The sequence below is a fragment of the Hesperophylax consimilis genome, chromosome 9, assembly GCF_061612785.1.
Source record: "Hesperophylax consimilis isolate HC1 chromosome 9, BYU_Hcon_1.0, whole genome shotgun sequence".
Classification (NCBI taxonomy): Eukaryota; Metazoa; Arthropoda; class Insecta; order Trichoptera; family Limnephilidae; genus Hesperophylax; species Hesperophylax consimilis.
In genome coordinates, this window is record NC_142844.1 from 7,908,993 (window position 1) to 7,933,921 (window position 24,929).

At 34.1% G+C, this 24,929-nt stretch overlaps 1 protein-coding gene across 7 annotated transcripts in view; it reads right to left on the bottom strand.

Moving 5' to 3' along the window:
• bdl (borderless) overlaps window positions 1-23,937 on the bottom strand; it is a 50,439-nt gene extending 26,502 nt beyond the window's left edge. For 4 of the 7 annotated variants that reach the window (XM_089635252.1, XM_089635249.1, XM_089635250.1 and 1 more), the window contains exons 1-2: window positions 23,803-23,937; window positions 20,429-20,822 (exon numbers count right to left, since the gene is read on the bottom strand). In XM_089635252.1, the coding sequence (XP_089491378.1) occupies window positions 20,429-20,665 (237 nt within the window). In that variant the 5' untranslated portion in view covers window positions 20,666-20,822; window positions 23,803-23,937. The remainder of the gene's footprint in view (window positions 1-20,428; window positions 20,823-23,802) is intronic. The other 3 variants (XM_089635248.1, XM_089635246.1, XM_089635247.1) reach the window with 3 other exon arrangements.
• Between the last annotated feature and the right edge of the window lie 992 nt (window positions 23,938-24,929).

The window sequence follows — 24,929 nt, forward strand, 5'->3', positions numbered from 1 at the left end:
ATGCTATACATAATTTTAAACGAGTAAATTGTGATATAACACAAATTAATCAAATAAAATTTACTTGCGCAAGCCGGAATTTGAACCCGCGATCCAAGCCAGAGGTAGTCGAGAGCCTTACTTGTCTAAAATGTATAATAAACGATAAGACACGGATGTGCAGGAAGAAATAATGAATTATCAAGTAACATTAAGACCAAACAAACCGTCCTTTTCATTTTGGGAAAGATATAATAGTAATGCTTCAACATCTGGCCGATACATTGCGGTTTGTATTACTAATTTCTCTGTTTATCTATTCATAAATGTCAAGTCATTGTTGACATAACCATTTTACTTTACGCATCTACCAAAATTGTTCTGGAATGTTATGTTTTGCTGGAATGTTGACATAGTTTACTATTTTCATAATGAATTCGACCGCATTTTCCACGGCCAATGGCGGTTTATTGTTTTGCCTCTAATTCAGGAAACGTTAATTAAGGAATCCGTAAAGCGATCCGAGATCAGCGGAATAGTTTATATCTATAATGGAAGCATTATTAATATGATATCACCCACCCAACAGAAACATGGCTCACCCAATGACTGAATGTTTATTGCGTAAATAAAATCAACACAACCAAACTCTAGTACTAATATGCCATCAACTTGTCCAAATAATTCCATCATCGTAAGTTTAATGTGATGGTGTAATATTTTTGTTAAATTATGAATGTCATCGTCAAGCTGGATATCAAAGCAATTTGTCCAATGGCTAGTTAATATTTTTCGAAATAATTAATAATCAGGGCATTTGAAATATCATCACCATTTTGTCTACTTCGCTATAAAAACTTCAACTCTTATCTACTATAAAGTATTATAAAGCCGTTGGATAGAAGTCTGAAGCAGCAATAATTACTGTTGGATGGTGAGTTCTGACATAGTGAAATCTATTCAGCTTTTTCTGTGTGGAATCTCTTTGTGAACGCGACTGTTTTGATCTCGCAAATCATGTATGACCGGTCGGTTGCTGAGTTGACATCGTGTTTGGGTCCCACCCAGATGTAGTGTATTCAATTCCTCGACTCGCTAAGTCCTCCATCACAACACAAGCAACATTTTCCGCTTACTGTGGTGGTAATAGGATATTTTCAAATATTGTCAAGTTTCTCGTAACCCAGGAATTTTGTCTTTCTTTAAAAAAAATGTATATTCTAGTTTCAATTTTTAACATTAAAAACCCACAAACTAAAAATTCAAGCCCGAGTTTCTTTATCCTAGATTTATAATCATTCATATTTTTTGGTTCCTCGTTCATTGTAAATATAATTTTTTTTTTTTTTTTAATTACTATTTTGGTGAGTTTATCAACTAACATACTAGGCATAATAATAATAATTTTGGACAATTTGTATAGCGCCGCTTTTGTGAAATATCACCTCAGGGGCGCTTCACATTTCATGCAGGTATTACAAAAAAATTAAATATTTAAAAAATAAAGTGAAGTTAAGTTAAGAAAATAGAAGAACAGTAACAGGTGGCACAAATATAGAAAATGGAGACTCTGCAGCAAGAATCCTAGGTGTTGAAGAAACTGGACCAGCTGCTGCAGCGAAAGAGTGCACCAACAGTACAAGCACGAGGTTCGTCATCCGTCCAGGTATGTGTCTGCTGCTAGCCCGTATTATAGTAGTCGTTCATGATTTAGGTAAGAACTAACAAAATAATATTTTGTAGAACAAACAATAAAACACAAGGAAAATGATAAAATAAGAAAAAAAAAATTGAAAAAAAAAAAAACTAAATTTTATTATTTAAGAAGTGTATAAAATTTATTTCTGATAATAAAATTTTGAAAGCTCATTTTATCACCTTTCAAAAACAGTTTTAATTTTTCAGTTACATTAAGACATATTGCAAAGCGGACAGTAACTCCAATTTATTTAGCGTCTTCAAGAAATATGCCAGAGGTCTGAGGAGTTAATATTTTTTTAGTTGTTTCGAAGAAGCTTTGCAAGATTCGAATTGGTACGTTAGTAGGTAAGTACTTATTATATAATCTGTCGTTTTATTCGACCCTAATTCACTCTGCATTTGTTGAATGTGATAATTGAAGCTTAACGCCTACTAAAGGAGTTCAGTCACTCCAACAAACATCACCAGTAGAACAGGAAAAGAAAACGTACGGTCGACAACAAATGGTTTCTGAAATGGCTCATACGTTTTCTTTAATCTATTGAAAGGTTTTAAAAATCTAACTAGACTGTCATTTAATATTGACGGTTGGAATTACAAGAAAAGTTTTAGTAGAACAAATAACAACAGTTAATTACTTAACTTATTGTACTAGGACGAGTAAGAGGGTCGTTTACTATGATTTAAGATCGATCATTAATATTCAATTGGCAAGGAAATAACGGGTGCAGCAAAACAGAGAGTGCATTTGTAGGGGACCGGTACATCCCATGTGGTGCGGGTAGAAATCTCAAATCAAAATTTAAGGTCGTATGTAAATGTCTATAAATAGGTAGGAACTCCTAGGCGAGAATTTTATGATAAATTTCAAAAATCGAACGAAATCCTGAAAAACGTAATTCTTACAACTAATGATCTACGTTCTAGCACAATGAAATCGATAGCTAAAATATCGGATCGATAGGCGTAACTACCGATGATTTTATACCGATTTCCCAAGCATGGTCGCCCTGTTGGTACCTAGACCAATATTGATAATACAGATTGACATTCTTAAACGTCAGATGGCAACGTAAAAGTTAAAAAACTAATGAATTGAAAATGTCCAATTGAAATAATTACTTCAATATACGTTGGGAATCCGCATGTACTTTTGACACTAAAAAGGGAGTTAATAGTCATTGATCCTCGTACATTTAACCTTCTACCACTACAAACTCAAATGATAAATAAATCAATAGAATATGTTAAGGAGGGAAAATTATGGCTGAATGACGCAGATATTGAAACGCTTTTTATATAAATTTATTGATCCTTTCTACAACTCACTTGCTGAAACTTTATAAACTATTGTACATAATGTTTTCTCTTTACTTTTATAATAACTATAAACAAACAAAAACTTTTTCTACTTATATATATTATACTTAGGTACTTGAAATATAGTAATGGTTTTATATTACCCACACTCAGGCTGTGCCTTAGTGGGTTTTCATTTCTTGTGTATACCATTTGGTAATATATATTATGTTATTATTTACTGTCTATTAATATGTATAATATATGTAAAGAAATGAAAAAAAAAGTAAAAAGTAAAAAAGAAAAAAAAAAAAAAAAAGTTCATGAGTTCGTTATGAGTTGATGAATTAATGAAGTGTATGGATCGTGCATACGATTTCTTTCAATTCTAAGAGTTTAGTTAGTTCACCTCCATTCATTAATAAGCCAGTTATTTTGCATAACGAAAGACATTATCCAAAAAGTTGTGCATATTGACAGCTTATCTTGGGGGCCGCTTTGTCTACCGACAAAACCGTGCTTGTAAATATTGCTAACTGACCATAGATGACGGATTTCGTCAACATCGTATTGACATACAGAAATTTGGTAGGGTTAAGTACTAGTTACCGATGGTGAAAAATACCTGACGCATGCACCTCCGCAGTCCTCAGGGCTTACCTCACTACCGACTATTCAGTGCATGCAGATGACTACAAGAAGTGGCAGTAATTAGCCAGGGCTAGTGGCAGTAGGAGAGGGGGAAGTAGGAGTACAGGGACAGGAGTAGCACTAATCACCAGCAGGAAGTCTCGGATCACGTGTCTCGGCAGAGTGACCCACGCGTCCCCGACTCCGAGACGAAGCATGTTGTGGCCTATTTACAAGATTAGCGTTTACACCTAAATTCCACACACTTAGTTTGAGTAAATATATAATCTTGGTTCAAATTGAGGTTAATTCAAAGGTTTTATGAGCTGCATCTAGTGTGTAATATATTATGTTTTTTAAAAAACAGACCAACGTTTCGAATAAAACATAAAATTTAAAGAAAAAACAGCGAATTGTGTTCGAGATTCTGAAGAAATAAAATAGAATGTCCCTAAAAAGGTACTAAAGGTACCCAGTAAATCGCATAGCTAGGCTAGCCGGTTAGTTCTTACTCTTATTTTACTACTCTTATACGAAAAACTCTTTATAATCCGCGATATTGTAAATAACTATTGATACTTTCGTATTTAAACCTAAATAGAATTAAGCTTTTTACGTTAATGTTTGTTAATAATCAAATAGAGCCTAGGAAGTCATATTTTTACAGCGCCCTTAAGGTGATTTTAGCGAAAATAGCGCTATACAAATTACCTATCAATTATTATTTTTATTATTCGCATAAAGGTTCTCGAGCTATGTATCTGGAAATTATGAAAGAGAGGAAGCGACAAGAAAAGCAGAAGATGAAGGTTTAGAAATAGGTACCTATTCGCTATTTGGATATATGTATTTAAAAAAACATAACCTAAGCCATATTATCATCTTCCACTCTAGAACGAGGTTGTATTAGTTTTCAAATAATTATTTTAAAGAAACACACATTTTTTTACTTCTTCTGTGTTTTTAACACTTCAAATCAGAACTTGAAGCCAATTGCCTTACAACTGTGCGACGAATTCATTGCATAAAGCTATAAAACGTAACAATAGGGAATCATAGTAATAAGAATATAACATTGGAGAATCAGGGCAGGTAGGGTTGTAAGTTACAGCGACATTTAAATAATTCACTGGTTCAAATCCCAATCGCGGAGCCACATATTTTTTTATGATTTTCTAACGCATGTAACCTGATCAATGGTCGATGTACGAAAGTGAATTAAGCAAGGGATGTGCGTGCGCCAATACAGAATTGTTGCCGGTCTCACTCCCTACCCCTGCGAAAAACGGCGTGATGGTTAGTTAGTTATTACCCGACAAACATTTATTTACTAAATATCTTTAGACATGAGATGTTATAAGGTAAAAAATGGATTCAATAGAGGTTTTTGATTGTTTTAGCAGCGTTGATATTAGTTAACACACGCCACGCATCTAGACTAAGCAATGTAATAGCGCTTTCGACATCAGCACAAATCACAAATCACCGCCATAACTCATTACAAGATTGACAGACCTTATACAAGTTCACACGCGACAAGCTGGCCCACATATGGTCTCGGTAATACCATCGTATTAGTATTATACCCTGAACTAGCTTTGTTGAACCGGGCTATATAAGTCAACAGGGTTATAATGTATAACCTTGTTGGCACGTAAGGTACACGTGACACGTGCGTTATAAAGTGACACACGACACCCTAATCAACAGCTTATTTCGACGTCACAACGGAAATTAGGTAATTTGAGTAATTCTCTCTTCTTGATCATCGTTTTGATGACCTCCATGGCACAGTGATTGGTTCAGAGGTCGAGGGTTCAAAATTCGACGAGGGCAAATAAAAATGTACATTACTAGCGCAGACCCGTCAAAAAGCACGAGCTATTGTAATTGTAGGATTTGTGAAACTGAAAGTATTTACAAAATCAAGAGATATTATAATTATAGGGTTTGTGAAGCTGAAAGTATATAAACAAAAAAATCCTCAGGATCTTCGCCTTTAAAAAACAAACATTTTTAATTTTAGAAAAGCTCAGAATCTTACCTTTTGAATGAACGCCGTTTATTACGACATCATCTGTCAAAAATTTAAACAAAAGAAATGCACAAAAATTTTGGTACCTACCTACTTATCTGAATTGTTTCCACAATCAGTCCCAATTTTTAAAATACAAGCAAAACCCTTAGGAAGGGTTGTTTCACAAAATTTGAACAATTCATCAAATTTCGAAGTTGATTTTAGAGTTCTGTGAAGGTTCTATTCAAGTTCTCTTATTATTTATATTTTGTTAACAACTTGCCAATAATGAGTTAATTGAATGATTGAATTTGAATAGACTGTATTTTAATGGTATTTAAAAAAGGAATACTGTACAATTTGTATCCCGATAAAATATACCTACTATTACAGCATTATTGTATTACTGACTATAAGTATAAGTAGTCTTACAAAGTTTCCTAAATGGGTATGCCATACTTCCACTGGCTTGGGTAAATATACCGACTATTACGGCATTAATGTATATACTTCCACTGACTTCGGTAAATATGTACACCTACTATTACAGCATTAACGTATTACTGACTATCAGTAAATAATGGCATCTATATCTGATCGATATTTAGTTTTTATGGTAGTCAATGCGAAAATACCTCACACAGGTAGATGCAAATCGCGGTAACTTAATAAGGGATATTTTTAATAATACTTGATATTCTTTTTCAGCCATGATCCAGAATTTGGACAGACTTTTGCCTTTGTAAATACCTCAAAGGCTCTCATCAGACGTTAAGTCTATCTGTTGTCGGTTGCTCCCTTTCGTTTGAATTTAACTTGACACTGAGTGAATGGATTAATTATCCATTTGTTTTCAAATCGTCTTGTAATTACTTCTCAGTGAAAATAACTTTCATAAAATTAGATCGTACGAAATCTTATTGACTCTTTTGGCGACCCCATTATCATGATTTGAGAACCCTTTTGGGGTCTAGTGTCGATACCTCGGGGTTCCGACCGCTGAGATAGATTTTGTTTCGAAAGTTGGTCATACAAGATGACTGCTAGGCAATTTCCCCTTACCCTAGATTTGGCTTCAATGCCTTTCATACAAAAACGCAATAATGTGCTGTCCAGGAGGGCGATTCTCGTTCTTTTTAACGACAGTAATCCTCGCCTTACCTTAATATTAACGCATTTTTCTACGAATGGAATTCACGTTCTCTTTTGACAGTTGAAATGCTAGCATTATAAAAATTAACGCTAGCACTAACGTCGATTGCGATTCCCTTTCTCTCGTTGACAGCTCCTGTCATTTAAAATCCTATCCTTAAACGAGTTAACGCTAGCACGTTTTATGGAGACCGGTCGACCTGTCATTAGCAAAGCATTGATTGATAAATTTGCGGACTTAGTGACGATTATAGTGATATTAGTGTAATTTAAACAAAAGAAAACTTCATATTATCGTAAGTTTTTACTGTAAACATGATTAGTGAAGTATTTTTCGCATAATAATGCTATTATTAACCGAATTAACGTATTTGCGATGTTTGTAAAATACCTATGTAACTTTCAAAACGAACGAAATTTAATATCACATATCAAGTGATTTAAATTAAAATAAACTAAACGTTTATAGTTGTGTGATGCACATATTGCCATTGGGGATTTCCAGATAAATAATAGTAATATCTTGCAGATAAAATGGCTGCAGGATTTTTGGCTCTGGAGATTGTAGACTTGGAGGATAATCAAAACGAGGGGAGAATCCCATTTCGACGCTTAAGAGATGGTCAAAATCCGATGGAAATGGGGCAAACGGAATTCATTAAATTATTTAGAATTTCGAAGGAAATTGCCCATTTCCTAATTAATTCATTATCCCTGACCCTACAACCTAAAAGAAGACATGGCTTGTCTGTCCAATCACAGGTCAGTGCTACATTTAATAAACATAACTATTATTTAATCCATGAAAAAGGAGGTATGGTATTCATGACTGAAATTTATACTTACAGGTACTTACTGCAGTAAGATTCTATGCGGTGGGTTCGTACCAGCGAGGTATAGGCCACGAATGGGGCTTGGCAATCAGCCAGTCATCAGTTAGCCGATGCATTCAGAATGTTTCATCGGCTATCAGCCAAACATTAACGATAACGTGGGTCAAATTTCCTACAACTGCTGCAGAAAGGCAGAAAGCTAGGCTATTATTTGAGCAATCAGATAATCCTTTTCCTGGGACTATAGGAGCGATTGATTGCACCCACATATCAATAATCGCTCCTGCAGATCAGGAAGAGAGTTACTTAAATCATCATGGGAATCACTCCTTAAATGTGCAAATGGTAAGCCCTTGATTCGGACCATTCTTTGTGTACCTACTTTCATATGTGTGAAAAAGTCCTAATATTGTAATTTAAAAAATGAACATTTCAGATTTGTGATCCGAACCTCATCATTTTAGACGTGAACCCGAGATATCCGGGAACGCGGCACGATAGCCAGATTTGGGCCAATTCTCCACCTCGTCGCATTATGGAGCTGTGGCATGAAAGAGGAGAAAGGAAAACTTGGCTAATAGGTAAAAATAAGTCACTGGACATGTAGTAAATAGTATATTTTTTTTATTAGTTCACAACAATTAACATTGTCTCCTCTCCACATAGAATAGGAAAAATTATAATCTCTCCAGAGATTTTGATATATTTATTCGATATAAAAAACAAAAAATGGAAAAATACATAATTACTTTTGGTTCTAAAAGCAATTAAAACAAAAATTAATTTTCATTTTAATATTTTTGTACTTAACAGGAGATGCAGGCTACCCGTTGGAACCATGGCTGATGACACCCATTCCAAATTCAGCCATTGACAGTGAGAAAAGGTACACCGACGCTCACTGTAGAGCTCGGTCAGCTGTGGAGAGGTGTTTTGGAGTTCTGAAAGGAACTTGGAGGTGTCTGTCTGCCCAGCGAATACTAATGTATGAACCCAAACGAGCTCATCACATAATCAATTTGTGCGTTGTGCTGCACAATATGCGGAGATTAACTCGCATCCATGAGCATGATAACCATTCTGAAACGGATAATAGGCCATTATCCGTTTCAGATAGAGAAGAGTCAGAACATCCAAGGACACGTCTTGCTGAAGGAAGACGTGTAAGAAGTCACATCATCACTACGCACTTCCATAACTAATACTATCTAGTTTCATTATGTGTACAATTTAATTTGTATATTCATATAGTTTTCTTAATGTTGTTAACAGTTTTTTTTCCCTATATGATTTTTTGTGATAAGTAGTAAAATAGTTTTTTGATTACCTTGTTTTGTATTACCTGTTTCATTTATGTAAATTTCAAGTGCTTTTCCCCAGATTTCAGCCAAGTTTCATTCACTGTTGATTATGATATTATCGGATGAGGCAGTACAAATGAAAATATTCTATATTCACTAATTAAAATCAAAAAAGCCATCATGAAAATTACACTGAAAGGCTCTGTAAGAATTAGAAGTGATTTTTCAATAATCTTAACATCATGTCAATTAAACAACTATAACAAACAATAATAAACAATACTATTTTTACATTCGTAAATCCCACTCTCATTTCAAATCACAGCAACATTATATCGTAAAAGGAAGATAATATCACATTTATTATTATTATTGTAAAATTAACGTTTTAAAACACAATATCAATTTAAAAGAATAAATAAAAAGTTAAGAGTGAGACTGAAAACCCGCTTTTACAAAAAATACTGACTTTTACTCCCTTTTCCTCATCCTCTGTTACATCTCTCATCTTCTCTCCTCTCTCTGTATTCTAGTCTACTTAATAATAGCATGAGCATTACAAAAAATACTGACTTTTACTCCCTTTTCCTCATCCTCTATTACGTCTCTCATCTTCTCTCCTCTTCTCTCCTCTCTCTCTCTACTAGTCTACTTAATATTAGCATGAGCTGAGAGAACTGCTCTGCTCTCTCTTCCTTGTCTCTTTCTCTTTCTCTCACCCTCTCTTCCCTGTCTCTTTCTCTCGTTCTCTCAATTAGATATTTCTCGATTAAATTTGCTCGTCTCTTCTGGGTTTCTGCAATATTCTGTAAAAAAAAATTCAATCTTGAAATGTAATCAAGTTACTAATTAGGAAGAAGGCCACAAATAATATGCAATAGTAAAGTAAGTTTTCCTCACCGATAAAGTACAATTCTGTTGCTCCATTAGTTTCTGAACTGCAACCCTGGCCTCGTTTTGGTCTGAAAGTTTAAACTCAATATAATTGATGTCTCTCATAATTTGAATACTTGATTTTTCGATTATTATAAAAATAGAATTTATACGTATATAAATCAATTAAAATACATATTTTGATCTGCTTCACGTAATAATAATTGGTTATCCTGCGAACTTAGATTCGATGGACGCGAATCTACTTGATTTGTATAAAGAATTACCTGTCATGAGTCGAGGCCTCCGCCTTGGTCTCTCTGGGTTGATGGATGGGGAGTGGGAGGTCTGTCCACTGCGTGAGGAGTGGTCGGCGGTGAAGGGCTAATCACAGGGTTCAGGAATTCACCCCTCACTCCACCACTACCACTCGGAACCCACAGCTCCTCGACCACACCATCATCCTCCTGCTGCATCTCTACAGCCACAGCAGGTTCGTCACCATCTGCTACCTCCATCAATGCCAGAAGAGATCTCTGTAAAACGAAATAAACAGATCAAAATGTATCATTAGAAATTTATTTATGTTATTAAACGTATTATGTAAACTAACAAAAGCATTGGGCATGATCGAGCGTGGGTATAGTCCTATACAAATAATCAGAATACGTACATCATCATTGGGAAAGTTATCAGGCACGCCTAGTCCTTCTACAGCCACAGCAGGCTCGTCACCAACTGATACTGATACTCCCATCAGTGCGAGAAGAGATCTCTGTAAAACGAAATAAACTTATCAAAATCTATCTTATGAAATTTCTTTATGTTTTTACTCATATTATGTAAACTAGCAAAATATTTGACATGAACGAGCGTGGTAAAATACATACATCATCATTGGGAAGGTTGTCAGGCACGTCTAATCCTTCTGCAGCCACTCTGCCTTTCAGGCTAAAGACTTTCTCCTCCAGCTCGGACAATGTGGTCCTCGCTGATGTGTTGCCGGTCTGCAGGCGGTCTTTCCGCATTTTGGCAACTTTCGCCCTCACATTCGATTTTAATGTGGTCTACACCTGAAACGAATATTTCATTACAGTTGACAGATCAAATTCACTACAACATTGACAAATACTATTCAAAACTTTTAACTCACTTTTTGCCATTGAGTGGTTGATTTTGGTGGACCAGCGTTATTCAATGTATTGGTGAGATTTCGCCAAAATGCGACTAAATTCTCTTTCCCATGCATACCGACAAAACGGTTTGCCGCGAAGAGGGGCTCAGCGACCATTGCATCGGCCATTATCGTAAACTGCATGGCTGTTGTACGGGCAGATCGAATTGCTTTTTGTACACTGAAAGAGAATTATTAATTAACGTCAGATTCTTAATTACACACTTTTTCTTAGGTTTGCACACATAATAATAAAGACAAAATATAATAATACAAGAACTGTATCGCTTTTTACTTGGTTTTAAACATTTCTAAACAAACGTCAACTTCTTACAGACATAATTATTTACCATCATTTATAATGTTGATAATTCCGTTTGAGTCCTAGTGAAAAGCATACGAATAATATTTAAATGCTTTTACATACATAATATAGCACCTACTTACCTCATTTTATTGTGTTCCTCAGCAAACGACTCAAAAATAACAAGTAAACAACAACTTGAACTGAATAAACAACTTGTCAACTTTACTGGAAGACAAAAGTGATTCCCTCGGTGGCGCGATTGGTGGGCAAAATTGACACTTTCAGTGGTGAATGAACAACAAAGTCGTTACTATCTCTCGGGGCAGGTACCTTTTAACAAAACGAAAATCTTCGATAAACTGCTTATTTATGTTATTTAAAAATAAAATAACAACTAATTAAAATGCAATTTAATATAAAGCAATTGTTTTTTAAAGTTTTGGTTCAAATCTTGCGTCATTTGATTATATTTCATATATCTGTGTTTTCAAACAATGTCTCAACAAATCTTTACCGAGTTTTTTTAGGATTTTTTTACTTAGTGTCTCCGAAATTAAAAATGTAAGGCTATCACTACTTCGTGAATCGCTCTTAGTCCACAATAGGATCGTTACAAGCGAACTTAATGCTATCCTTACAAGTGATAGCGTTATTTGGCTAACGCTAGCAGATAGGTTAAGGTGAAGAGAACGTGAATCGCGCTCCTGGGCTTTTTACGTCATCGGTGGAATATTCCTTTATTTACCCTTGGAATACCGTCGTAGTACCTACTCCATAGTGTACCAGGAGCAAATTATTAACAACTTAATTATTTTTTTGTAAAATGTTGTTTTCGTAAATTATACCGTCTTACCAGATATTTAAAAGAATGTGCATAAAATATCTGTCTTTTGTATTTTCCCCAGTTATATTAAGGGAAATGATTTTTAAAATCTCAATCTCAATCTCAAAAAATATTAAATAAAGAAATACAAAAATATTCTTGGAATTTATTGCATTTTCTATAAAACTATATACTCACAATAAAAGAGAGATTATATGATGCAAATTCAAAGGTTAAATTAATATATTTGCAATTATTGTGACGAAACAAGAGTCCAGAATAACATTGCGATATTTTATTTCTTTTACAGGCGCATAAATTTATGCCATAATGTTATAAAATATGAAAAAAACAGGGACAAGTGCGGTGAACTACTAGCGAATCCACGGTGGATTCATCGGCGCACCGTAATACAAACGTGATACAAACGTGAGAAATCCACGGTGAATATCTTGGCACAGTAGGGTTAGGGTTAACCCTTTCAATTCCAGGGTCCTTCTTCGGGAATATGATTAAAAAAATAATATCTCTTGATTTGATGAAACAAATAGGTCCATGTTTGGAGTACCTTTTGTTGATGATATTCCTCATGTCATTTTTTCTGCTAGGTGGCAATCCTTATTTCACCGTCAAATACCGTAAATATAATAACTAATTGTGTGATAGGTTTTTTTCCCTTTGCTGATAAAAAAAATAACCGTTTGAGACCTTAAAATAATAATAAATTAATTAAAAATAAAACTAAATAAAATAATTTTGCATTCTCAGACTATAAAAATATTACCATTTGTTATTTCGGCTACTGGCATTATACCTAGCTCTCTCATTAAAAATGTAGGCGTATTAGATCTCTAATTTTAAATACAGGTAGAATTACGAAAGATTTTTTAAATATTTATATTGAGGAATCAGTAGAATTTATAGATTTAATTAGGAGTTCTACCGAGCCGAACCTTCTGATATGAAAATATCTGGAGTCGGTGAATTATTTTCACATTTGATCTCTGGTGATTTGACGTGTTTTTCTTGTATTGTTTTGTATTTATTATGCTTATATAATGCATTTGCATAGTGTGGATTGACTAGATGAACGTTTGTGGAAAAGTGTGTGGAAGGGTTTAGTTTTTCCTATGGGGAAGATTTAACCCGGACATAAAGTCAGAAAAACAGAAAAGAGGTATATGAATTTTTTTTCATTAATTAGGTGTTATCAATTATAAAGTATGTTCTATATATGAAAACAAAAGTATGGTGATTAAAGGTTTAAGGCATATATACTATAGGAATTATTCAGTTTGGCTAATTTTATACCAGAATGACTATTCTGGTATAAAATTAGGATAAGTAATATATAATATATAATATATATAATATATAATATATAATCAGGATAAGTAAATATATCGATGATCGATAGAGTTGGTTGCGAACGGTTACTGGTTAGGTTGAGTGATGATATAATCAGATGGTTGTTATTCTTAGAAGTAATCGCAGCATTAATCTCACTCAACAAGATCAGCTCGAGTTGATCATTGATCAACCACAAAACCGCCGGTCAGGGGTACTGCAGTACCTACCCACACACTATATACAGTTCAATATAAATACTTGTCATAAATAAACAATAGTCTGACCTTCCCACCACTTGGTACATTCAAATAATAGTTATAAATTTAATTTTGCGATTTGCTAACATTTAAACAAGTTCTACTGTGTAATAATTATTATTACGTGTGACAGATGTTTCGCCTTCCAAAAGCATTATCAAACTGTGCTGAAGCCACTTACGGATGTTCTATTATTAATATTATTTATACAGGGTGTCCGGGGGTAAAGTGCGCTAACTTCGGGAGGCGATTCTACATGAAGTAAAAAAAAATCTATAATTTTTTTGAAAATTTTTTGTTTTTTTTCCTATAAAAAAATGTTTTCCATTGAAGAATATTTATTTTCCCTCAGAAAGAATTCAAAATCTTAACCTAAAAACTACCTTAAAACGTTGGAATTTTGAATAAAGTCATCTTTCTTTTTTACTTGTACTATCACTGCGAAACAGCTGTTACATGTAATAATAATCACACAGCATAACTTATTTATAAATGAACCGTTTTTGTAAATTTAATAAAAATATATACTCAAGAAACCAAAAAAGTAAGTAAAAGTAATAGTGTTGACGTCATATATAGCTACTTAAAAATATAAAGTTTTTATTAGGAATAATACAGGGTTATTCAAAATTATGGACTCAATTTCCTAACTCTAGTAGCAAATATGAAATAAATTACATTTGATAATACTAACATTTAAGTTGACAAACACAGTTGATAAATGTTCAATATGAACCCCCATTGGCTGTATGGTAAACATCTAATCAGGGCTGGCGCGAGTAATCTAAAAGAATCTAAAAGGCGCCTGGCGCGAATAAAATTTTGGCATCCCTAGTCAAAACCAGTAGTCGTCTAGTAAGTGATCACTAATCATAAATATAAATAAATAAAAATAATCTCAAGAGCATGTAAGTTACGACTGTAATGCTACGTATACAAAAGCGAGCCGAACTGATCTCAACTTATGGGAAAAGAACGAAGCAACCGCAAATGGCGCGAAATGCCGCTTGCAATTGCTTCATTCCTTTCCCGTAATTCGTGGCTCGATTCGCGTTTAACTTCGCAAATGTATACGTACCGTTAGGTGTTAGGTATTATCAGCGCAATGGCGCCTTGACAATTCGGCGCACGGGAGGGGACTGCTCCAATTGCACCCGCGTAGGGCCGGCTCTGCAGCTAATCGGTAGCTGAACTCGTTTCACACCAGAAGGAGTTGCTGAGTTCACCGCAACTTTGTGATACGGTTCCACAGGTGGCTTGGCCGTTTTTTGGAGAAGTAGTACATAAACTGCTTATATTACGAGGTCCTACAAGAAAAGGTGACAAGGCGTGAGTTTAGGTGATCCCGGTGGCAAAACTAAAGAGCATATATTCATTCACAGTGCAACCTATCCATCGTTCAGGAAGAGATTCATCCAAAAAAAGCGTGAAAACCGGACAAAATTTCCACGAGCCGAGCCACGAATTCTGGGAAAGGAACAAAGCAAACGCAAGTGGCGTTTTACATCTTTCGTTCCATTCCTATAATTTGCGGATCAGCTCGTGGATATTTTATCTCGCTTATACGTAGCATTATGTAGATGGCTATTAAATTGAAATTCCCGATTAACACCAGCCGCCTGTTTTAATTTAAGCAAAAAAAAAAATAATAAAAAAGTGTGATTTTATTTCACAAAGTTCAGACATAAATATTAAAATGCTTTCCCATCGTTTTCTAAAGAATTTAATTTTCTACAATACTAAATAAAACTATAACCGTACAGGAGTTCGTAAATAGACGATTTTTCAGGCAGTTTTTACGGGCAAGATACTTATTTTTCTGTGCTTTTAAAAATACAAGAAATGCTCGATTATTTTAAATGCCAAGATGTTTCTTACTTGCAGCATTTAATTAAAGCATCTATTATTTTTAATTAAATATTCAAAACAATAACAGTTACTATAAAACTTATGTATGGCACGTTAATGCCATTTAAATGTTTTATATAGTCAATTAAAGAATTTAAGAAACGTGTAATCAATGTATTATTACACACAAAGGATTGTGGGATGGATTCTACATTAAAAGGAATCTATTATTCTTTATTGCACCACCTAAAATGTAGGTCACCGGTCGCCAGTGACTCCAAGTTCTAGGGATTAACCCTGTACTCCGTACCTACCCTTAGAGTAAGTAGAAGAGAAGACCGAACCTTGGACATGTTCGTACCTTGGTCAATTGTCTTGTCAATTGCTCAATCAATCCCGTCGCTATATGGTTAATACAAGGCATATTAAATACCTTCCAGTCGATACATTACAATTAATGCAAGGAATATTAAATATCTTCCAGCCGATACACTACATTTAATGCAAGGCATATTAAATATCTTCCTGCCGATACATTACATTTAATGCAAGGCATATTAAATATCTTCCAGCCGATACATTACATTTAATGCAAGTCATATCAAATATCTTCCAGCCGATAAATTACATTTAATGCAAGGCATATTAAATATCTTCCTGCCGATACATTACATTTAATGAAAGGCATATTAAATATCTTCCAGCCGATACATTACATTTAATGCAAGGCATATTAAATATCTTCCAGCCGATAAATTACATTTAATGCGAGGCATATTAAATATCTTCCAGCCATTACATTTAATTCCATTACATTTAATGCAAGGCATATTAAATATCTTCCTGCCGATACATTACATTGACAATGAAAGGCATATTAAATATCTTCCAGCCGATACATTACATTTGTGAAGTGGCGAAACAAAGAATATTTTGATTAAAAATTTAAAAAAATATTTGTCGAATTCAAAAGTAAAATTTTGAAGCAAACCTCAGTGAATTTTTGTATTTAAGTAATTTACGGGATCTTATGTTTCTGCTTCTGTTCACTGATTATATTTACTCTTAAAAAACATCTTATTTTAATATTACCTCAAATAGGTGACTTGTCAATTTATTTGCCTTACTATGTCCCCTACCTTGGTCCATTACACGGTACCGTACTTTGGGCTAAGTACATTACGTACTTACCCATGTGGGTTTTTGATTTTAGATAAATTCCCTTTTTTATTTTATATGTTATAGGTACACCTTTTAGTTTATTACTATTTTGATATTAATTTAATACTTAAAATACACACATATTTCACTTGAAGTTTCTTTTGCTAAGTTAATTTTAAGAGGTTGTTTTCTTTTTCACTTTGTAGAATGCATCTCATATATACAAAAGAAATATAAAACCTCATAAACAGTTTGAATGAACAATTAAATTATATGACCAAGATACTATACCATATGACCCAAGGTATGGTACCATAAATAAACCACTCATATGGTACAGCACTAAATAAGAGGTTTCGTAAAATGTCACTCTTATGTATAATATAAATGATAAACATATGATATGCAATAAAATTTTATTTGTAAGTAACTGATCTAATCGGTTCAATGCAAAAAAATATACGTTCTTTGTGAATTAACTCCCATCACTCAAAGCACTCGTACTACAGTTAGATTAAAATTATTTTAGGAACTTCATTCATGAAAATGAAGTCATAGCTCAATTGAAACAGTCATCTTCAATCTGTCTAGCGTAGGTACAGGAGCCTTATGTCTTGTGTCCCTTGTGACTATGCACTGTCCAGATCCAGTACCATGCATCTGGTGATTCCGGGTACACAAAGACAATAATGCCGCTCTGGCGATTGTCCTGATGATGAATGACGGATGACAAAGGTAACTCATCGAGGCAATTTGCCAGCGGAACGGACACGTGACAGGGACTTCAGTCCTTATTATGTCATCAGCTAACTACAGGACTCAATCTAATCTAAAGAAAGGAGCATCTACTCTACACTTTACCGACTCTATCCTACGTATAATATGGAACAGGGAAATCTGGCAACGGTCGTGACTCACCACTTTAATAATTCTTAATTCGTTCTAAAAAACAGTAAGGACGGGTTGTTTCGGAGAATTTGAACAATTCATCAAATTTCAACGTTCATTTTCGGGTTCTGTGAAAGACTTATTCAAGTTCTGTTTTCATATCATTGTAGGCTAGTTGCTTGACAAAACTGAAATAAAAACAGAACTTGAAAAAATCTTTCACAGAACTTGAAAATGAACGTTGAAATTTGATGAATTGTTCAAATTCTCCGAAACAACCCGTCCTAAGTGTTTTGCTAAAAGCTCGCTTGATTAACTTCATTAAAGGCATGTCATACCAATTGCAAATAACGGATTGACGAATTTAATTTGTTAGCGCTAGTTTTTGTCAGTTGTTCTCCTTTTCTCTCAATATTTGAAATGTTTTTTTCTGACGTACGTTGGTGGCTAAACATACAATTTTTAAAAGTTGAAAAACTTGAGCAATATCATGAAATAAATAATTAGTTTAGTTTAGATTCCATGACAGTTGATCCCCCGAATGTTGGCCCCCGACAAATGACCCGCCCACAGTTTACCCCCTGACAGTTGCCCCCCCCCCCCTCCCGACATCTGAGCCGCCGACAGTTGATCCCCCGGACATTTGATACCCACGGATAGTTGATCCCTATGCCAGTTTATCCCTCGAACAGTTGATCCCCTAAAGCTTATAGGATTATTTCTTCTGTACGTTCTAATAAGCAAAGTAACTATGCAGAGAGCATATGTCTACAAATGTACAGCAAAAGTCGATATACTTACATCTGCAGGGGTCTTGAATGGAAATTCAATAAAAAAAAATAGATAACAATCTGGGGATCAACTATCGGCAAGCCAGATGTCGGGGGGCCAATAACTGAGGGATCAACTGTCGGGTCACCTTTAGTTTAATACCTACGTTCGAAGTGATGGGTTTTACATTCTGTCTAAATTATTTTTTTATATAAAGTAAAATGCATTTGTTTTCTGACATTAAATGTAAACAGCTTAATAGCAAATTTGTATTTTCACTAAGTAGTGACAAAAATTTTGTATATTCCAAAACAATAAAATAATCAAGGTGTGTCAATTTATAAAATAAGGGCGGTTCCCACGCCAATGTGTACATCCCGCACCTTTTTCAAATCCCTAAGGATTTTTATTAAATTCAAATACAGCCAAAAAAATTTAACATTTTTTTATCATTTGGTATCAAATATCCTTAATACTTGTATATATTATTAAAAAAAACATTGAAAAGGTTTCATAAACCTAGTGAGTCATTTAACAGAACTTTGCTTATCAATAATTTTTGGTTAATCATCATTAATATTGTAGCAACATATTGAAGAAGTAACATAATAAGACTTTGATAAAAAAAATATGATCGTAAAAACTTCGTACCTCCTGACTTGTGGGCATTTTGGCTTCTGACGCTTGTGTGTCACATGATTCGCAATTCTCAAGCACGAATAAATCTTGTTTTTGGTATAAATTTAGAAATTTTTCAAACCCGCAAATCCCGCACATGGAAATCATAATTAAAAATATTGCAGGAATCATGCACATCTTACAGAAATTTAAGGGAGAAAAAGAATCTCATTAAGAAATTCATACTAATAAAATATGTTTATGACGAAATAAATATTGAGCGAAGACTGAGAGTAAAATTAGAAATGTACCAAAGTAGTACACCGTTTTCACGGGAATTCCGTATTTCACTTGTCAGTACATGGGTGCATGCGTGAAGCAAATTGAAATTGTTTTCCTTCGTAATACGTAAAATAACTCAAGTTTCAAAATTGAAACTGATAATTATAAATCAAATCAGAAAAGCGATAAAGTATGCACCAAAATTATTTGATTAATAAACAATTCTCTATTTGAATTTTGTTTGAATTAATGTTTGACAGATGTCGCAATTTTTCAAGTTTACACGGAGTGTTGAGTATTGCTAATTTATTGAGAATCTCTCAAAATTATTGGTAATCCGGTGAAAAACGGGATTGAAGGCCTTAACGAATGAATTAATAGGTTTCCTGATAAATTTTTAATAATCTGCGAATATGTTATCACGATGTCGGAGAGTGTTTTACTAAAAGTACCTGTTAATTCATTCGTTAAAGACCTGCAATCCCGTTTTTAAACAAATTAACAATACGTAATTGTAAAAAGCATTCACTTTGTGGCTCATCATAATTTGATTAATCATCATAATGATTGTCCATCGTTCTACATACGTAAGACAACTAGAAATATAAATATTAGAATCACGGAACATTTAAGATGTTTAAATAACAATAATTTTTCGGAGTTTGCCAATCATCTCATTTCCACCGATCATACTTTTAGTAAAGATACAGGGGTTAAAATTCTTCACCGTAGTAATAAAGGCAAAAAATTAGATAATTTAGAAGCACTTGAAATCAGAAAATCCCTCAATAATAACTCCAGTATAATAAATAACCAAATTAATCTGTCTTATAGTCCTATTCTTGACATATTTCCAGTTAACCGCTCTGTTCTTCATGGAATTCCCGTAATTACCCCTTCCACTTTGTCCACATCTCCCTCAAACACTTAAAATTTTTGTATTTATGTGTCAATATTGTGTGTAGTAGATCAGTTTTAAATATTCTCCTGACGAAGGAAGGGATCTTCCGAAACCGGTAGAGTGAAAATAAAACTATCGTGGTCAAAAACAAATTTATGTGTTTTTATTATAAATTAACAATAATTTGGAAATATTCGTAATAAATTAGCAATACTCGTGTACTTTTTTATTAATTTCTCCAAGAGTGAAATGTATTTACTTACGTCTTTGGTCCAGTTGAGTATGTATGGGATCTCGATGTCCTGCGGGAAGTCCAGCTCGCAGTTGAAGGCGGCGTGCCCGCCCACGTGCGTTGCCACCGTGGTGGGCGGCCGCTGCGGCCCGTCCAGACCCTCGAACGCCCATGCGCGTGCACAAGCTAACAGCACCAGTCCGCAGCACACTAACTCTAGCTTCCTGCTGCCGAACTTGCCGAACACGCCGGCTGATTGGTACACCATTGCTCTAATGTTAGTCAAAACCTACTACCACCGTTGGTTCTATTCACTTTTGCTGCACGTCTTTTTGTCAATTTATTGAATTTCTATTATTAATCGACATCTTTAGTTGTTAATAAATAATAAGAAAATTATTGTCATTTATTAATTTAAGAAGTCTCTGCAATAATGAGTATAATAACCATAATGAATATCAGTAAATATATTACATTCCAGACTAGTTCGCAAAATCTACGCAAGTTGTTCCCACATAAGAAAAATACCTAATTAAAACACTTTGTTTACACCACCATAAACACTAATATAAACATAAAATATTACTTTGCAAAAAAATCAATGAAAAAAGTCTCTCTAAAACGATTTTTTATGACTAATTTTATAAAATGGTGCCACAGAGTAATATTCCTTTGAATTAAATTACTAGGAACTCTCTCAAAAAAAAGTTTGTAGCACCATTTTACCGAAAGTCGTTAGTAAGTAAACATATATATTGTTTTATTCCTTAAACAGGGACAGATTTTACCATAAACATAACTCGTTTATGGTGAAACTCCATAGGATGATTCCTTGGGAGTATAAACAAAAGCTATGCGCAGTTACTGCGCACTCTTATGCTGGGAGTTCCCGCCTCATCTATTCTACAAAGCATATTCTCACTGATATACCTCTAAGATTCTACGAAATAGATCATAGAATAATCGAGGTGTGATCCCAGCTCAAGAAAAATAGAAAAAAATATAGGAAGTATGTAAATTTAATTTATTTTTCATAAATTTATGAAAAACCTATTTTCTTACTTCCTTTCTTACGGTATTAAATTTACGCCCGTAGAGACTAGTTTACCCCAAGGAAACCAGGGCACGATCAAGTAAACAAACAGAGATGTTATATGACGAATACATGTATATGAAGCAACGAGATAGATTTTTGTCATTTTATCTTTTCTGCCTATTCCTGTGAGAAATTTTCTGATCATTAGGTACTTTAGTAACTAACTAACTAACCATCACGCCGTTTCCTCGCAGGGGTAGGGAGAGAGGACGGACCGCCAAACAACTCGGTCTTGGCAAACACTCCTTGCCTCATTCACATTCATACATCGTCTCATACATATATTGACGGCCGGCATAGTCCAGTGGTAACGCATTGGACTGCCATTCCGAAGGTCGCGGGTTCGAACCCGGCGTGCGCAAATAAATTTTATTTGATTAATTTGTGTTATTTCACAATTAATTAATTAAAATAATATATAGTATATTTGCGGCACGTTCCAGAGTGGAAGATACTACCAGTATCGCCCTGGTGTAAGACCACCATTCAGAATTGAAACGTTGCTCCAAATGGCTTTAGCCGTGTTTAGTGACTAGATCTGAATAGCCAGGTACTTCCCCACCTTCCTCTTTCCCTTCCCCACTTACCTTCAGCCTCACAACATCCCCCAATTGGGGATGCCATAGTCTCACTGGCTCCAGACGGGAGCAGTTGGGACTCTTGTGAGGTATTCACTATAAAAAAAAAATTAAAAAAAATACATATTCTTCTATTATTCTGACTCTTGACATGGCGCGACTCAAGTATCTGATTCACTTGATCGTGCCATGTCTTCATCGGGCGTCCCCGACTTCTGCTACCATTCGCATTTGCATAATATCTACATGCCCAAACCATCTAAGCGTCCCTTTCTTAATCGTACTCATTACGCTTACATCAGCCTCGCACTCTTTGCGGATCTCCACATTTCTCACACGATCATACATTAGAAGGTACTTTAGTAATATTTAAATTGGTGAGTTTACGATGTTAAACATATTGTTTTGTTCGGTATCTAATGTAACTGAACAACGGTGTATGGGGCGGCTGCACGGATTTTTCATACAAAACTTAGTTTGGATATGAGGCCAAAATACCAAACCAAACTGAATAATACATTTGGTAAATCAAAAGGAATGGCAAATATCTAGTACGGATATGTGCTGTTTTATTATGTATAGCCCATTAAATAAATTGTTACGTATAGCCCATTAAATAAATTATTATGTATAGTCTATTAAATAATTATTTTGTACAGGCCATTAAATAAATTATTGTGTATAGTCCATTAAATAAATAAATATCTATAGTCCATTAAATAAATTATTATTTATAGGCCATTAAATAAATGTTTGCATGATTTTAGAGGCATCTTTCGCATTTTTTTGTACTTTGGAAAAATGTAAAAAAATAGTTTTTTGGGGTAGATATTTATGCTTAAATACGACAAATTTCTTTTCTAACGTGAATCAGTCATTTGTAATTTAAATATACATCCTTCAAAATGCTTTTTTTAAACATCAATTTAAAAAAATATTTTTACAATAAATGGAGGAAAATATATTTTTAAATAATCGTCATTAACTCACACATGATTGCAAAAGTTGTCCCTAAAATTATGGAAAAACAATTTCTTTAATTATACGAAATATATTTTATAATATAAAGATAAACAACAAATAAATGAAGTGTCACATACCAAATTAAATATTTGCTAGGCCTTTTGATTAAAATAAGAATTTTTGTGTTTGGTTGGGTATTTTGGCTTCAAATCCAAATTTAAGTTTTGTATAAAAAGGCTTCGCAGCTGTTCCCCTTAACATATTATTTGGATACAGTTAGGTAGGTATACATAACAAATTTCTAAATACCCTCAACAACACATATTGTACACGCAATAGGGACATGTTTCAATACAAATGTACAAAGGTTTCGGTTCGTTGGAAAACCATTGATTTCATTTTACAATGGACAGGTACACGAACAACAACTATTTATTGTAAAAATAATTAGTGTAACTGTGAACCAAAATGTCCTCTTAAAAGCAAGTTACAGGTCGCAGAGAAACTATATAATATTTCAGGCACTGCAGGAATCAAACCATCATCTCCGACTTCGGATACAAACGTGTGAACCACTACATGACTATTTTATAGTAACACACCTCAGTGTGACAAAAAAATTTTACCTATTGAATATTTTCTGGAAGACGATTAGAAAATCTATGCAAAACTAAAAGAAAAGCTAAATCACAAACGCACTAGATAAAAAATCGAAACATTTTTGTTTTTGGTAGTTACTTTTTTTAAATATTTATTATGCTTAATTACTTTATTATTTACAACTTTGTTATGAAAGCTTGTACAGTGTACGCCACAAATATGTGCACCTCACTCTCTCGCGGACACTAAACAACTGGTGGAATAATCTCCTTCTTCAGCTGTCAACATGAGATCAGGATGTTATCTGCCTGGTACCTACTCAGGGCCGGTTCTGTGCCGGGGCATTTGTAGCAGTCCGTCCCGGGCGCCGACTTGTAAAGGCGCCAAGGAGCCAAGGGCTAACACGTAACATGCGCCCTTGAGATTTTTCCTATCGTCAGGAGAGGTGTAGCTCAGGGCAGACTGTACTGACCCTACTGGTACTGTACTTGTGTACTTACCCGTAATACCGGACCCACGTTAAACGCGAAATAGAATACACCCATACATAGGCACAGATGACTATACACAACGACGAAATGAAAGAAAACTGGGAAAATAATGATAACAAATGTGACAGAATTTTACGACCACCAAAACGTTAATTTGAGGAATGTTTTGCATAAATATGGAGTGTATTTTTAACTCTGTACAAACTTTAACAACAGGAAAATAGTATTAACTTTGAAATTACATACATATTATGTACCTTCCTCCCGACATTTGCATGAATTACGAAAAGTGTTTCAATGATTTATGGACTAGTTTAAAATATGTTCAAGTTTATATTCACGAAGTGTGCAAACCACTATCTTAGAGACGATGTTTTTTGTAAGCTTTCCAACTGATTATAAATAGGACATAAAAAAGAACACAACTGATTTTTTTTTATTATCCAAATAGTTTGAAAAAAGATATGGGACAACCATAATACTTTTAATTAAAATAATCGGCATAAAAAGCATATTATTAGATAATAATCAATCACTCACAAGCCTCACTCAGTAGGCACTTTGCCCGTACTGGGGCTTATTAAAAGATAATATAAAAATAAAATAAAAATGTGAGGTTACATATAATGAAGTGTGCAGTTGTGTTTTTTTTAATAAAATTTGTTATAATTTGATTTTTTTTTCTTTAATCCATCTTTTAATTAGTATCTGAATCGTTTTTTGTTTCCTTAATTTTTTGTATTGTGTGAAATATTGCTTAATGCTTTTATTGCCTGGTATTTGTGGTGTCCTTTTCCAAAGCTT